The 17144-nt window shown below is 42.8% G+C and overlaps 1 protein-coding gene across 3 annotated transcripts in view; it reads left to right on the top strand.

Moving 5' to 3' along the window:
• SFMBT2 (Scm like with four mbt domains 2) overlaps positions 1–17144 on the top strand; it is a 916952-nt gene that overhangs the window by 829813 nt on the left and 69995 nt on the right. For all 3 annotated transcript variants that reach the window (XM_086918957.1, XM_086918956.1, XM_086918958.1), the window contains 2 exons: positions 5937–6046; positions 8139–8314. In XM_086918957.1, the coding sequence (XP_086775083.1) occupies positions 5937–6046; positions 8139–8314 (286 nt within the window). The remainder of the gene's footprint in view (positions 1–5936; positions 6047–8138; positions 8315–17144) is intronic.

Here is a 17144-nt window from a genome sequence, read left to right as displayed (position 1 = left end):
CTCCAGAAGAGTCTCAAAATTACCAATCAACTTCATATCCAAACTAAAATTTGAGTGGCTCTATGTTCATTCTGTATTTGATTTAATAACTCTGGTCACACTGCTAAAGATAGTATAACTTGCTTAGTAGAATTTATACTCATAGATATAGTTCTCCATGTAGAAGAATCCTCTACAGGTGGTGTCATACCAAGAGGAACACACATATTCAATATTCTATGCTAATCTTGGGTTGCAGTGTGAGGTTAGCCTGCTTCCAATTTATCAGTTTGCAAGCAGCCCAAAATTGGATATCTGCTCCCTTTGTGAGCTGTTTACTCATACTCATTGTATTAGTCTGTTGATTAATTGTCTGCAATGGAGCAGGTTCCTGTGCAATAGCAGGGACTTGTATGCAAGTCCCTGTAGCACATATTGTTGAAAATGTATGTATACAGTCACTAATTCAGTTAATGAGTGTCTCAGTTCTGGGGCATTCAAATGTGTTTAATCCAGACGAGTATATCCAACTAATACATGCCAGATAGCTCCTAGGAGTCTTAAGGGATCCATTATAAAATTGTCCACAAGTGAAAAGTGTCCTTCAAACCTGCGTGATGTTTTTGATAACCCATAGGAATTTCTAGTCTTTAATGTTTCAAGGTTTTGAGGAATAGTGACATCTTTGTAGGTATGAAATGGCTAATGATTAGATCTACAGGATCAAACTACAACAATAAGTAAAATATTTATGTTAAGAGATGTGTTGTGATTGCTTTAATAACTAGAATTACTTAGACCGACTGGCGCGGGGAGAACTACATTCCCAATTATTACCCAGAAGCAAGCTTCCTTTAGACTGTCACCCCCTTCTGCGCACGGCCCTATTGTGCTGGAAGAAGGCCCTAACATACACTGCAGCAGTAGTACCCTTCGTGGGAAACATTCCCCTGCTGGGCATCCCGACACCGCAGGGCAGACTCACACAGCATAAATTACATCCCTGGATCGAAGCTGGGGTAGATGAGGTGGGCGCCTTTTTTGGAGATGACACCTTGCTGGATCATGATTCCTTCTTACAGGCCACGGGTGCCCCCCAGAGGTTATATTAGTTGCACGCCACAGTGTCCCATTACATACGACATACCTGGGCCCCACAGCGACTTAGACCCCTGCAACACAAACTGGTTTACTTGCTCTATTATATGGGAGCTGGGGGCCATTTGGTGAGATGGCTCTACATGGGGATAAGGGTACATGTGGCCATCCCACTCACTACACTTAGAGAAACCTCGGTTCAGGACACGGGGGAGGTGCTGTCTGATAGGGCTTGGCAGATTGTTCTTGAGCATCCCAAGAGAGTGTCGAGGAATGTTAAATTTAAATTCATACAGGTAATGGTACTTCACAGGGCATACCTTACTCCACAGAGGTTACATAGAATGTTTCCGGACTCCCCCCACTGTTGCCCACGTTGTCGGGAGGACCAGGCTGGATTTCTCCACATGTTATGGACATGTCCGCAGTTGCAGAGTTACTGGGCGGAGATTTGCCAGGCTCTGCGTAGCGTTACTAACCTGCCGGTGCCAGAGGAAGCTTTGTACTGTCTAGTGGGGTCCCGTAAACGTACCAAAACACAAAAAGCTAAATTTCTGGATTTGGCCCTATTATTAGCTGTCAGAGCGTTGACGATGAGATGGAAATCTCCCAGACCACCCAGACTGTCTTTGTGGCAGACAGACCTAGTGAAGTGGGGCAGGGCGGATGGTGTGGCGCTTCGACGGGAGGAGGAGAGAGGCCAGCGGAAGTATCCCATAGCACAGGACTGGGAGGTCATGCTGTTAGACTTGGAAGGGATGGAACTGGTACCATCACAGGCAGATAGGCTGTAAACACGAATACATTGTGTGCCCGAATGTGTCATAAAAGTGAATAGGAACCCACATACGTGCAGGCTATTTGAAACCCTTGCAATGTACTGTGTTTGTTTGACAACACTGTTGAGGAGTGTCACATATTGGCTTTCACTGAGATCAGGGGACGGGTAGGGTAGGGGTTGGAGATGCGGGGTGGGGGGAGGAATGGAGGTTACTGTTCTTTTTCTGTTTCTTTGGATCTTAAATGATGTGTTGTATTGAATAACGACGCTCCTGCTGGTGATATCATGGAATAGCACAACTGAGGAAAGTCTTGATGTTATACCATTTTTAGCTACATGATGTGCCATGATATTTATGTAACTGGTCACTTTGTTCAGTTGGGAGAAAACAAGAAAATGACTATGCTGTACAGAATATACATTCGACTTGATGTCATTAATATTGTGCAGTCGCAAAAAAAGAGTTTTAAAAAAAATAACTAGGATGGCTTCATCCCCACCTCATAAAAAACTTATCTGTTACATTACTCTGTCAATGGACCCCCAAAGTGTACCCTTATCACAACAGTTGCAGCCGCTATTTTAAGAGATATTCTGAATGAGAGAGAAAAATATGAATGAATGGGGAAAACCTTTTGCTTTAAAAAAAAAATGTTTATTGCTTTTCAGCATATTTAACAAAGAAGAAACTTTCCCCAGTGAATGGCCAATCGTTGTTTTGCTAATAATAGCGCGAACACCACAAACCTGCGTCCTGAAGTTTGAAGCTTTGTGACCAGGTCCAGCATGCATATCTGGGGGTGCAGTCCACTGAGTCCGACGTCATAGATTTAAGGTCTCACACCACATGTACCCAAAACTGCTTGACTGGGGTACATTTCCAGGCAAGGTGCATAAAGTCTGCATCTGGTGTCCCACAGCTTATGAATTGTGATCTCTCCGCAACCAATACCTGAACAACCTAGCAGGGGTATAGTACATTTGCTGCAAGTATTTGATGACGAGTATTCATAAGTTACGGTTCGATGTGAGGATCCCTGTCAGTGTACACCAAAGTCCCCAATCTTTCAGTGCTAATGGTGCATCTAGCGAAGCCTTCCAGCGGTCTAGTGCAGGATTTGGCTCCGCCTCGTATACCTACAGATGGGAAAAGTAATTAGTGTGTATCAGTAACGCATCAGTAACGCTGTTTGGCGTGTGTGCATTTAAACACTACTGTTGTCCTCTTCATCAGCAGGGTGTTCCCATTTCTATTGGGATAATTTGATGGTGAATTCCAATACTGACATGGGCATCGTAAAAATGATCATTTTGCCCTGATGGTCTATGGGCAGTCGTGCAGGGTAGAGCATTGGGTATGGGATGTCTGCTTATTGCAGCTTTTTTTGAATGGTAAAAATTATTTACAAGTAGCTTGCACATTGCTGTGAAGTCCAGGAAAAATGCCACAGTATTTCTTTGATAGTTAATGTATTTTTTCCCGTGCCTGTCTAAGCACTGTATCGCAGTCACAATAATTTAGTAGTTTGGCGATGACCAGCCTTGGTGTGGCCCCGGGGGCAAACTTGCTGCCAGGGACCGATGGGCCTGCTCTACCAATAGCAACTTGGAGTGGTGTTCAGAGTTGAAGATGTCTGTAAGTCTGCTTTCTCCATAGGAAACCTTTTTGCCAGCGCTCATTGACGCGTGTTATTGGCAAGTTGTTGTGGCAGGAGCGTGCTTCTAAATCAAATTTTTGCTTGTATGACTTGTGGTAATGTGTTGCTCCACCTCTGTCAATCTTGTCATTTGCCTGTCCAGTTTGGCAGTTACATGTTCCATCCCAATGTTAAGATTACCCATTTTCCATCTATGGGCTGCAGGCTCTGCTGCATTGCCAGCATGGCACTTTCCAAGTCTGTAGTGCCCTGGTTTTAGTAGTTCATTTCTTGTTCTGTAGTCGTGTCTGGTGAGGTCCTGTTGCTTTTTTGTGCCTCAAAGGTGAGTCTCAGTTGATACTTGTCTGTTTTCCCCACTTGGACTGTTAGAAGTGGCGTTGACTCTGTGATAGGGGGTAACCAGCGTGCTCAGCACCCTGGAGATTTGTACGCAAAATCAGTTTGATATCCCTGTGGGTGCAGGTCACCTGTTCTTTGTTAAAAAATTTATTTTTAATCGGAGTCAGGGATCGAAGTGCTCAGTAGCACAAGTGTGTTATCAAAGCCCAAGTCAGTTCAGGTCTTCAAAATTGTTCATGAAAGAGTGCCCTATGAAGCTGCCACCAATTAGTCATTACACAGCAAGCACTTCTACAGAATTGATATGCCAGTCCCCCCCCCCCCGTTGATTCCATCATTTGAGCTACTCTGGCCACTCCCCCATGGATGTCTCAGCCCGGTGTAGGTTTTGCTAGCAAAACTTGGGCGCACACTTCTCCGCATCATCTATTCTGTACTTCCTCAAATCACCAAAGTAAAGATGACGTATGTCTGAATTGTACCGACACAGAGAAATGCTTGATCTCAATTGTACTTACGGCCCTTTTATTGTGCACCTGTGTTCAAGGAGTATTATTAGTGTAATAATTTCCTTAACAAATATTTTCAATGTTTGTTGCTTCCTACTACTAGCAAGAGGCAAAAAAAGATTTCAATCAGAGAGGAAATCACCAAAGCTACATTTTGTGTTGTTTTTTTCAGTGCTCTATCATGGCAAAGGACAATATTCCCCATGCTTAGGTGGTCACCCTTGAACACAAAGAGCAGTATTCCTTGACCCAAGATTGATATTAAGTCCCTGGCAGAGGGTCTCAGTCTCCTTGTAATGTTTTTTGCAGAGGCCGTACCTGAAGGGGGTTGGCACCATAACTGACACCGAGCCCCGGAACAAACTGGTTTTTGGCACGCAGAAGAGCACAAGAAGCAGGAAAAACACCTGCGCCCCCACCGCAGCGGCCGCAAGGACAGCGTTGGCCTTCTGGCCAATGGGGCCCGGGCGGGATACAAACCCCCCAATGAGGGATTCCGCTAGCGAGGCGGGAGAATCTCGGGGTGGGGGGGGGGGGGGGGGGAATATAAGCACTGCTCCCCCAGGGAAGCTCCTATCTTCGTGGAGCGGGGGAACAGCATCGGCCAACAAATGACCACCACAAGACACAATTGCATGTTGGCTTATTCATTTCAAGGAATACAGTAGGGGAATGTTGCATGCATGCTGGAGTGGGCACAGTGCAGGGGTTATGAAGACTACTGCTCCTGAAGCAGGCAGGCAGCATAAACCCAATGCAGAAACTTGCAAATGACATTCACGCCCTTGCTAAAAAAAAGAATTAAAGGGCCAGATTCTGAGAATCTGGCCCTTTGCGAGTGCAATTTTTGCATTTGGGATTCATCATCCCAAATGCAAAAATCGCTAATAAAGAATTCGCAAATTTGCGAGGATTAGCATTTAAGGAATCTCTTTTAGAGATTCCTTAAATGCTATTCATGAAACATTTAAAAATTGCGAATTCGCAATTTAGGACCGCTATTTACCACGAAGTCAAACCTCGTGGTAAATAGCGAAAACTTAGAAAAATGCATTTAAATGCATTTTTCTAAGTTGCATGTTACACACACACATGTCCTTTGGACATGTGTGTGCGCAACACCAATGTAGATTACATTTCAGGGGTGCTACAGGGTGTCCTTTGGACACCCCTGGCACCCTTGAAATCGCATCCTTATTTGCGATTAGCAAATTGCTAATCGCAAATAAGGAATAACTCCCCATTCATTCCTATGGGCCTTTGGCCCATAGGAATGAATGGGGAGTTATTCCTTATTTGCGAATAGCAATTTGCTAATCGCATATAAGGAATGTGTAGGAATCGCAATTTATTTAGCGATTCCTACATGAATCCCGTTTTGCAAGTCCTTAATAGCGATTCCTTAATAATCGCTATTAAGGACTCGCAAAACGGAACAATGATGAATCTAGCTGATAGAGGACAAAAAGGTCAAATATGATCCTGAGTGTTTTGACACTTTTGCTGAGTGTGGTTTAAACCCCTCTTACGGACCACGATTAATATTGCCTTTCTCCTTGTTGTCTTAACCAGGTCCTTGGCATGATGATTAATGCAGCCTACAAACCAGGGAGAGTGCTACGAGAGCTGCAGTTCGTGGAAGATTCACAGTGGAATTTCCAAGAGGAAACACTCAAAGCCAAGTAAGCATTGCTCACTACTGCCATAAGTAGGATAAAAAACATATAGATCGTCAATGTTAATGTAACAATCTTAAGAAGGCCATGAACATACAGCTCTAACGATGAAATGAGCGGAACTCTTTAAAAGATTACAAAAAAGCATGTGAACAGAAATATAAAAGAAATAACCATAAGAAACCTCCCTCTGTACCAGCTGGAGAGGCAGCCTTGATTAATATGGTATTAATTTGGGTTCCGAAATGTTGCAGAAGTGGGTTTTGAGGCACAAAAAATGCATAAACATGGAAAAGAATGAAAGCCTGCCTATAGTGCCATACGAACTACAGGTCTCTACCATAAATTTGGAGAGGATGTAGAGTTGCTTGCATTGATCTTTTTGGGGGACAAACATTTTAATTTATTTATGTAGCAATGTCTTCAACATCTACTGGTTCATGAAGAGATCAGGTGTAGAGCAAAAGCTTATTATAAGGATATTTTGAAGTGTGGGACTCTTGCTGTGCATGCAATGCTTCCTCTGCAGTCCTAGATCCATCCCTTCCCTTCCCCATCCTCCTCACCCCACAAAGTGACCGATAAAATGTCAGCAAAAATGACTCCAGAATTAGGGAAACCTGTGGGAAAGGACCTAGTAAACATGGGCCATCAGGTTATTTCCCATTTTGGGACTTTATCTCTTAATTGCTAGATTTAATAAGGAGAAACTAGCCCGGATCATCAAATCCAGTCTCAGTAACTCCATACCTTAAATCTCGCCACCTCAGCATGAGGGTAAAATGGTGCTGTAGAGAAGTAAATACTCATGGGGAGCTCACAAGACCAAACTAAGGGTCTGTACTTTAGAGTGCAGTTACTCTGTCAGGGTGATCGAGTATTTAACTGCACTCCAAATTTAGAGATGTCCGATGCCCCAGCGGGTATCTCTTACATTGGCAGGAACTGTCGTCGTAAGTGTGCCAAATGACTAAATCAACATGACTGAGCATTATGGCACACTTTCAATTTTCTTTTTTGCCACAGGAGTTTTCTCCCATGGTAAGCGGGTCATTGCAATGTTTTTACTTTCACTTACCACCACTTTTTGAATGGAGGTATGTGATAGTAAAAACGTTCTCTTTATTCATCCGCTGTAAATAAGGCGGGCGGACAAATGTCAGACCCTCAGATGGCCCTCACCATGTCAGGCCGTCGGAGGAATATGTCAGCAGTGGAGAGGGAGTAGTCTCCTCCACTGACATACTGAAAGTCAGCCCGACTCTAAGGGCCATATTATCAAGCCCATTATCGCCGCTTTAGCGGCCTTTTTCGGCAAAAAAACCGCGATAATGGCATCACACTATTAGCAAGGACATGCTAGCGCGTGTTTCCTGGCCTTAACGCCCGGTTCCCTATCGCCTCACCTCGCATCGCTAATGAGATGCAAGGTAGGCGTGCCCCTCACAACAACATCATAAAATATCGGTAACGGTGCTTTGCTGTATTTACATTGAAACCCCTTCCGGTTTAGCGCTGATTTTTTTCGCGCTAACTGGGCCTTAACGCTGAAATTTAACGTCTGTTCCAGACTAAGGCACACCTTACATGGGGGTGGATTGTGTGGCTAAGACCACAGGCCCTATCATCAAGGATATCGCCGTTTTCCATGGAACATCGTTGGAAAACTGGCATTGTTGCTTGGAAAACGTTGATATCCCCTCTATCGCTGGAATTTTTATCGCTTCGGTGATACGCGTTGTTAATAATGTGCTAAACGTTCAAAAAATTCCAGGTATAGACGGCGATAAATAAAAAAGTGCTAAGCGCGCTTTGCGATATTTATCGCCGTCTATTGCTAATATGCCCCTAAATGAGGTGGGTGGACCTGCAATAGGGCGGGAGGATACTCCATTTCCTTTGTGATGGAGCATCTTTTCTACGTATTCTAGATCAGGGCCTTTGGCTCTTGTGTCAACAGTGATTTTCGTCGTCGATCGATTTCACAAAGCGACACTGTTTCATCTTACAGATGTTCCCTCTGGTAACTGATTTTATTACTGTGCTTAAAGACGGGACATTCCTGAAACACTGCATGACAAAATATATTGTTTTCTAGATACAAAGGGAAGACGTACAGAGCAACGGTCAAGATTGTAAAAACCTCCGATCAAGTTGGTGATTTCTGCAGAAGAGTTTGTGCAAAGCTGGAATGCTGTTCAAATCTATTCAGCCCAGTGCAGGTCACTGAAACATGCTCTGAGAATTGCTCAGTTCACACAAAAACAAAGTACAGTGAGTACAGAAGTGTCATTTTACCAAAAGCAATGTCAACCCTGTAATTATAGGAATGTGATGATATATTACAGCAATAAACCACGAGCTCTTTGTTAAAGGGTGATTTAAAGTTCAACAGAGAAATCGTGCTGTCCGAGCTAAACACACATGATGGTCAAACAGAATGTGCCTTTTACATAATTTTACAAGTTTTGACTTTTTATACATTGTATTTTTCAAGATGATATCATCCATGTTTCCTGATTTTGAAGTGTTCTAATTTTTCTGTAGGCGACATTTTTAAGGCCATCATGTTGTACAAAAAGTACATTAATTTACTCGCTTTTACATAGTTCACATTTCAGGTCGAAAAGTATGAAAACAATATCAGCCGGAAATGCGCGCAGTGAAAGCCAAGTTCTAACAGTTTGTTGCATCTACCTTGCTTCCCTTGCATCCATCAGGTTAGCTTCTAGGCCCTCTAGACACTTGGCTGATCAAAGAGTTAACAAAAATGTTACCTTGACTACAGGGAATATTCGCCATATCACACATTATTGTCCTTTTTAAATTTACACTCTAATCTGTCTAGAAATGATTCGATTGTTTTAAAATTCTGTTAGCTTTCTGACACATTGACGCCTCATGAATGTTCCTCTGTAACTCTCTAAAAAGTAATGCCAGCCATGTGGAATCCTTACTTCAACATAGGCAGCCCATCTAATATAAGTAGTGTGCATTTCTATGAAATAAGTGTTACTAACGCCCCAGGTTAGGGTTTGGGAACTGTGGGAACAATAATCTGTTAATTTGTCACTGTATGTTTTATGCACTTAGGGGCTTCTATAATATTACATAAGCCAAGGCGATGATGATTTTAAAGCATATCCCATCATACATCGTAGTAAACTGCATTTTCTGAGATCCTCAAGACAAAGAAAGAAGCTATGTATGACACTACTCTTTCAAACATCTTTTTAGGGCCAAAATAAATATGGTTTTCCTAGTACAGCCCAACATCTCGAATATAAGTACAACTGACATTGGGGCATCAGCAACTCAGAAGGTACAGGAAGTGCCAAAATTCAGCAGTCCCCGTTATAATAATAATAATAATACAGCATTTTATAAAGCGCAAACAGCTACCTCGTTAGGAGGTGTCCCGGCGCTAGGAGAACACAATTGGCCTGGAGGCAAGAAGTAAGAGAGTTAGCGAGGTTGAGTGAAGAGCCAAGTCTTCAGCAGCTTCTTGAAGCAAGGTTCAGAAGGGGCCTGCTGAATTGCTTGTGGTAAAGTGTTCCATAGAGAGGTAACATTTGCCGAAAAAGTTCGACCGCCTAGTCGAGCCTTTTTAGTTCGAGGGACAGCCAGTTGAACGCGGCTATTGGACCGCAGTGCGCGGGTTTGGGAGTATCTCGGGAGCCGGCTTTTCAAGTACTCTGGGCAGGAACCATGCAGAAATCTGAAAGCCAGCGTAAGTGCTTTAAATGTTATTCTGCTGGCAACTGGAAGCCAATGCAATGCTCGTAGATGCGGAGAGACTGACTGCTTGAGAGGGATTCGCAGTAACAGTCTTGCAGCCGCATTTTGAACTACCTGAAGTTTTTGCGTCAGGTATTTTGGTAGGCCTAGGTAGAGTCCATTGGCGTAATCCAGCCTTGATGTAACAGTGGCATGGATTACCGTTTTCCGGCAGCTCTCCGGGAGGAGTCTCAGGATCTTACGGAGATTTCTCAGTTTACTCAAGCAGCAGCCGGCGACTTGTTGGATGTGCGAGGGGAAGGACATGCTATCGTCCCACCTCACTCCAAGGTTTTTTGCCGTGCGGCTGGGTGAGGGGGCTTGGCCCATCTCCGTAGGCCACCAAAGTTCTGAGGCAGGGGTAGGGCCTTTGCCAAAGAAGATTACTTCGGTCTTATTGGCATTTAATTTTAATTTGTTCGTATTCATCCAATGGGCTATATCTTGGAGACACTTTGAAGTTCGAGAAGGACTCCTGCGACACCTCTGAGTACAGAAATACCAACTGGGTGTCGTCGGCATAAGAAATTGCCTTGACACCCCAGTTGGCAATCAACGTAAAGAGAGGCGCGAGGTAGATGTTGAACAAAAGGGGGCTGAGAGCCGACCCTTGCGGGACTCCGCAGCTGAGGACTTTGGGTGCTGAAGAGACCGTCCCTAGTGCCACCTTCTGAGTTCTCTGGGACAGATAGGAGTGTATCCATCCCAGTGCTTTGTCCTGGATACCTATCTCGGCCAGGCGTCTGAGTAGTCTGGCGTGGTCCACCGTGTCGGAGGCAGCCGACAGATCCAGGAGTACCAGCATCGCTGAGTTACCTGCATCCATCGACCACCTTACTGACTCGGCTACCTCAATAAGCGCTGTCTCCGTACTAAAGCTGGGTCGGAAGCCTGACTGTGTCTCATGTAGTACCTTATTTACTTCTATGAATTTGCTCAGTTGGCGCTGTATAACTTTCTCAAACATTTTTCCAGGGGCAGCTAACAGCGAGATCGGGAGAAGATTACTGAGGTCCTCTGGATCCCCGTTAGGTTTTTTTTTCAGCGGGAGGAGAGTAGCATGTTTCCAGACGTTCGGGAATATTCCCGAAGCGGTGGATGAGTTCCAGATATGTTGTAATGTGGGGGCTACAAACTCAGCTAAAGAGCCCCATAATTTAGCTGGACACGGGAGCCGGATTTGCATCGGGTAAGTTCTTGTCTCACCTCACTCAGGGATATAGTCATAAATTGGGTGATGGTCTCACCCGGCTCGTCTTTAATCACAAGGTCCTGTTTCACCGTTTTTGTTTCTGGCCCAAAAGATTCATACACCTTTTTGATCTTTTGGTCAAAGAACTCAGAGATGTGTTCGCATAGAGTAGGTGACGGCGAAACCTCCCTCTCGATGCACTTGGGTTTAAAAAAAGACTGTACCACCTTGAAAATCTGTTTGCTTGACTGTTCTGCCTGTTGAATAGAGTCCGCATAAATTATTTTTTTATTTTTCCTAATTGCTTTCCGTAGTTTTTTGGATGCTTCCTTATATATAGTTTTTTCTTCCAACCCGTAGTTTGCTCTCCATAGTCTTTCCAGCTTTTTACAGGCTACTTTCTCTTTTTTCAGGTCCTGTGAAAACCAGGGGGCTGAGGGGGAGTCTCTCTTTGATAGTGCTCGTGAGGCCGGTGCAATGGAAGAAACCATCTTTCCGACCCACTCATTAAGAAGCTGTGCATCTGTATTCGCATTGGCGGTCAGAGATGGGGTAGTCTGTGCCAGGACAGGGCCCATAGTATCGGGGGTCAGTTTTTTGCATTGTCTCTTCAAGAGCTACCGTAGCAAGTCATAGGGGTATGTTCCATGCAGACTACTTCTCGAACTACTCTCTAAAAAACTCTGCCCAGGGACAGATTTTAGATGGATTTTCGTGGTTCCCTTCTAACAAATATAAGTCTACCTATGGGTTAATGTTATATTTAGCAATGTGGGTTGAGGGCTGTTAGAAATCGGGTTATTGGTTGACTGGGGTGTGAGTCCTGGTCAAGCAGCAACCACCATTCTAGGGTGTAAGGTCGAAGCAAACCCCAAAGTAACCATGCTCACCATCGGGTAGCTTGGCACAGAGCAGTCAGGCTTAACTTGAAGGCAATGTATGAAGTATATGTGCAACACTTCAAACAGTAAAACAGTGACAACACAACACAAAGAGATCCCACACCAGATTTAGAAAAATATAGTAGATTATAATAAATAAAACAAGACCACAATGACAAAAATCCAATGAGGGAAACCAGAGATATTGAATTTTAATATTTTAGGTTAAAAAGCGTCAAAAAGCACTAAGCGCCAACCAGGGATATCTGATCATGCCGGACCGGGACAAAATCGCAAGTTCTTCTCACCAATATGGAGTGCAGGCATGCTACATGGACCAGGTTAGGCCCGCTGAACAAAGTACCTTAAATTCTGGTAGTGGAGCATTGAATAGATCCAAGGTGAAGAGCTGCGCAACCAGAGCGATTAGTCGGTTCTGAGATGCAGCAAGGCTGCGGTGCGAGGTCCTGTTGCGTTGTCGTAGAGGATACTGTAGACAGGACTTGCGATGCGAAGCTCGGGCGTCAAGGCTGCAGCACACAGCTGTCGGTGTATTGGTTCTGAGGAGTTGCAAGGTTTTAATGCAGAGGCCGGCGTCCTCGTCAAGCTGCCATAGACAAGAGATGAGATAACCAGAGTCGGAGACATGCTACACCGTCGGTGATGCATCGGTTCTGAAGATACAAGGTTAACAGCATTAAACCAACTAAGACTATTTATATATTTTTTAGGGTAATCTGACTAATACTTTCACAGCATCTGCTGTATTCCATCTTCTATAAAGACCAAAACAAAATGCATTGTGAAACACGAAACATTTTAGAGTTAACAAACATTTTTTTATAACAATAATACATTTTCCTTGAAAGCAGTAAGTAAAATAAAAGTTTCAAAAATCTTTTTTTTCAAAGTTAATTCGGTGTATGCTCTCAAAGTATTCTTTGCTCTTTTAGGTTTGGTTCTGTGTTTTTCAGTTTATCTTTGTCTTTAGCAGTCTTTTCAAGATTTTCAGCGTGGTTCTTTCTCCAACGATTCAGGTTCACTTACATGCATTGGCAATGATTTATAGGACAGATTTCTGTTTCTTCTACTTCTTCAGACACTGTTGCTACAGTTACCTATTCAGGTGAGGCATACTTCTTATTTGGAGTTACCATTCTTGTTGATCTTCCAGCATCTGGTGACTCACTCTCACTATTTTCTATGTCTAATTCTATTACTTCAGGATCTTCATTGATTTATTCAGTCTCTTGCTGCCAGTGTTTTCTTTTGCAGGTTCATTTCAACTACTTGTTTTCTTCATACATTTCTTCTCTGGTAACCACTACTAAATCCTTTTCACCCACTGATGGATTTGAACTGTGGTCAGCTTCAACAGCACAATTTACTAAGATCTACTTCCTTCTTCTGTGGGTTCCTGTAACTCAGATTTTCAAATGCAGTCTCTTGTTGCTTGGAACAGAGACTACTTCTTCTTGCTGCCACTCGTGCCTTTGAAATTGCAACGGTTCTTCACTTTGATACTTATTTTGAAACTGGACAGTACTACTGGTACATTTACCTGGGTCTTGATCTTCACTTAATTTCATGGACCATTATTTTTTCATAATTGTGTTGTCTTCACCAGTAGTTTCACCAACACCTTCATCCGTTTCAAAATGTTCAGCCTCTCTGGATCCACAATGCAAACTTGAGCTTGACTCTGAATCAGCGGTTGTGTTCACCACTTCTTCATCCACTACCTTCACTCTTATTATGGGAGTTGCATGGATCCACTATGGGATTCCGGCACACCTTCCAGCAGTCTTTGTTACCAGGATGATTTGATAAGGGCCCTTTCAGCACTCCTATAAACAATTCTTACTCATGTGCTTTTTGACAACCATACAGGCACCATGGGACAGACTTTGACACTGAATTTCTCTTGTTGCTTCTTTTCTCAAACTCACCTTGTGGGAAACAGATTTCACCATATCAGCCAGACCTTTTGCAATAGTCAGTCAGTCATAAAATCTTTATTAGGCTGTAACCAGCCATTCAAGAATACATAATTTCATTATAAAAATACAATACAAAGATCCAATGTAAATGCAGTAAACAAGGAGACAACTTCAAGCGTGACACGCATCAACAATACAATTCATGATTAAATTTCAACAATAATTACTGTGGGAAAAATAAATAGGATAAAAAGTCATTTTCCAACAATATTACTGCAGAAGAAATATATTTGTAAACCATTAGGCAAGTGAATTCGTCATTTAACAGCTGAAGATGACACAGGGCGGCCTGACACTTTCTGATTTCTAGGAATTTGAACAATGGTTTTGAAAAGGCGTGTCTTTCATTAGAGTACAATTTACAAAAAAACATAAAGTGCAATGTGCTCTGAGCTTATTCTGAGTCGCTGGGGCATAAATCTAATTTGGCATCAGAATATACATTTTGAGGATATGAAAACAACAGGTGAGAGATTTCAAACTTGAACCTGATGAGGTAATACAATTTTGTGTGGCTAAGGTGAAGGGATAAATAAAACTCCATGCCTGGAGAACAGACTAGAAGTGAGTGGTCAACAACCCTATTTTTCGTTGTTTCCTGTATGTCCCTCAACAAATATGAGTGGGCTAAAAAGTCCCTTTTCAGCTTTGCCCTTGATGTTTTGGCAATATTCCTGGGATTCTCAAAACAATCCAACAATCCTAGAGTCTCCAGTTGTTCCTTGACATAAGAGATCCATGGGATTTTGCTCACCCATTCTAATTTTAAACAGTCTGAAATATTAGCGCGATTTAAAACTGCTGCTTCCTTCACCCAAATGTTATGCCACAATAACAATGGAGCCAAGTGTATACAAAAGGACAGGGGAATCACCCCGAGCTCACTATGACAATTAGTAGCAGCGGTGGATTTAGGAACACTAAGCAAGCTTTCAAGAACATATTCTCAGCTCCCTGCAGACATTCAACATTGCAAAAACCCCAGACTCCAGCACCATACAGAGTGACAGCACACATACGTGCTTTATAGATTTCAGTCATTACCTTAATGGGTCGGGAGCCTAGTTTTTTTTTGTAAACCTAAAAATTGCCTCCAAGCTTTGATTAAAACCCCTGATCCTTGCCTTTAACAAATGAGCCCAGGTATTTTTTTATTCAAAAAGAATTCCCAGATAAGAGAAGGTGGGCACATAAAGCAGTTTCTTATTATTTATGAAACATGTCTTTAACGTAGCAGGGGATTTGCCCACCATCATGATGTGAGATTTAGCTACATTTGTCTTCAGGCCAAGGTCATCCATGAAATTATTAAAACTAATTAAAAGCCTCTGCAACCCTACTCAAGTTCTCGACATTAAAACACAATCGTCTGCATATAATAACGCTGGTAACAACCTGCCACCTATCTGGGGAACATCCACATTTCCGGTTTTAATGTGGCTCTCTAGGTCATTTACAGACAGAATAAAAATGGGGCAAGCATGCAGCCCTGTCGTACCTCGCAGTTTATGTCAATTGGAGCTGAGAGTTCCCCATCTGCTCCATAACGTACCCTCCCTGTGATATCCTGATGCATTGCTGCTAGGAAGTGCACAATGGCCGGTTCAATGCCCATTTGCAACATCTTCTCCCAGAGCCTCCCTCTGTGCACCCAATCAAAGGCGGACGTCAAGTCCATGAACCCTAAATAAAGAGGTCCAGGCTTGGCTAAGGTGTATTTACCTATGACTAGGTGCAGGTTGAGGCACTGTTCAATGGTGCCAAGGCCTCTCCTAAAACCATATTGAATATCAGAAAATGTTCCAGTTTTCAATACCCAAGCCTCCAGGCTTTCCAAAATAACTCTACCCATAATTTGCAGGTACAGTCAATTAAGGATATTAAATGGTAGCATTTGGGATCCACCCTGTCACCCTTTTTAAAGATGGGAACTATTATCACAGATCTCCAAGAATCAGGGGGACCTAGAAGCGCGTAAGAGCTCAAAATATTTGTAAGCAGTGGGAGCCACAAAGGAGTGTTAGCTAAAAACAAATCCGGAGGGATACCATCGGGGCCTGAGGGCTAATTCCTCACAGTCTGTGCTAAGGCCCTGTCCACTTCGTCTAGTGTTGGGGCGACCAGGGTTGAGGCCACATAGTTAAAATTACTAGAAGAATCTAGGTCACTGCCAATTTTATAAAGATTCGAAAAATGATTGACCCAGGTCTCAGGCATAATTGCTGTGTCAATCTTCCTGTTATCGTTCCCATTAAAATATTCCTGGTTGACGGTTTGCCAGAAGAGTTTAGAGTCCCTGGTTTGGCAGGCTTCATAGAGTTGTTCCCAAGCCTCTTGTCTAATCTCTAGCTTGCGTTTTTCTATCGCCTGCTTATATTCAAGGCATGACTGCTTTACCCAGGATGCATTTCGGGGTGTTGATGTCAGTGCCTTAATTAGTTTTTTATGAGTAAAAGTGCAGTCACTATCAAACCACCTCATGTTGCTCTGTGTACTAAGCTTTTTTTTTTGGTCAATATGACATTTATTTTCTCTTTTATTGACTCAAATGATATCACCATGGCAGAAGGGTTTATGGTGTCTTCCAGGCAATGTAATACTTTGGTCGGTTAGTAGTTATAATTTGAGATAGAACCAAGTCAGGATTTATGGTGGACCACTTCCGAAGCAACCCCTTATTTTTAACATAAGATATTGGAGCCAATCTAACTATGGCAATTTGTTCATAAGAATGTATAGTCAACTCTAACGATATAGGGTAGTGATCACTATAACAAATTTTATGAATTTTAAAAATCAAAGAATGAGGTTTAAAATACCCTGAAAAAGCAATAAAATCAATTAGGCTGCCCTTTCCTCGCCCTATATATGTAACTAAATCAGTGCCTGCAGAGTTTATGAGATCCACAGTAAGGAATAGCGAACATTTTGACAAAAGTTAATTAAAAATATTCCCACAGGGATTATGATTGAGATGAGAACTGCCATCACTCACTCCAGCCACCAGGTGACATGTGACCTGTTTGGACAAAGGGCAAAGTTTACTGTTAAAATCGCCTTCCAAAAGGACTGCAAAATCTGTTCTCAACTCTTCAATATGGTTTGACAGGGGATTATCCAATTCTTGGGCAATACTAACATTTGTCACATTAAAGTTATGGTGATAAAAATTTACAACAACCAATGCAGACATTTTCCCAAGAGAGATGTTGATAATCTGGAAATGCAGTGAATCCGTCCTAATCAGTCCTTAA

Source organism: Lissotriton vulgaris, chromosome 1_1 (genome assembly GCF_964263255.1).
Source record: "Lissotriton vulgaris chromosome 1_1, aLisVul1.2, whole genome shotgun sequence".
NCBI classification, from domain to species: Eukaryota; Metazoa; Chordata; class Amphibia; order Caudata; family Salamandridae; genus Lissotriton; species Lissotriton vulgaris.
The sequence above is the reverse complement of the archived record's forward strand: the minus strand, read 5'-3'. Positions and strand labels throughout refer to the sequence as shown.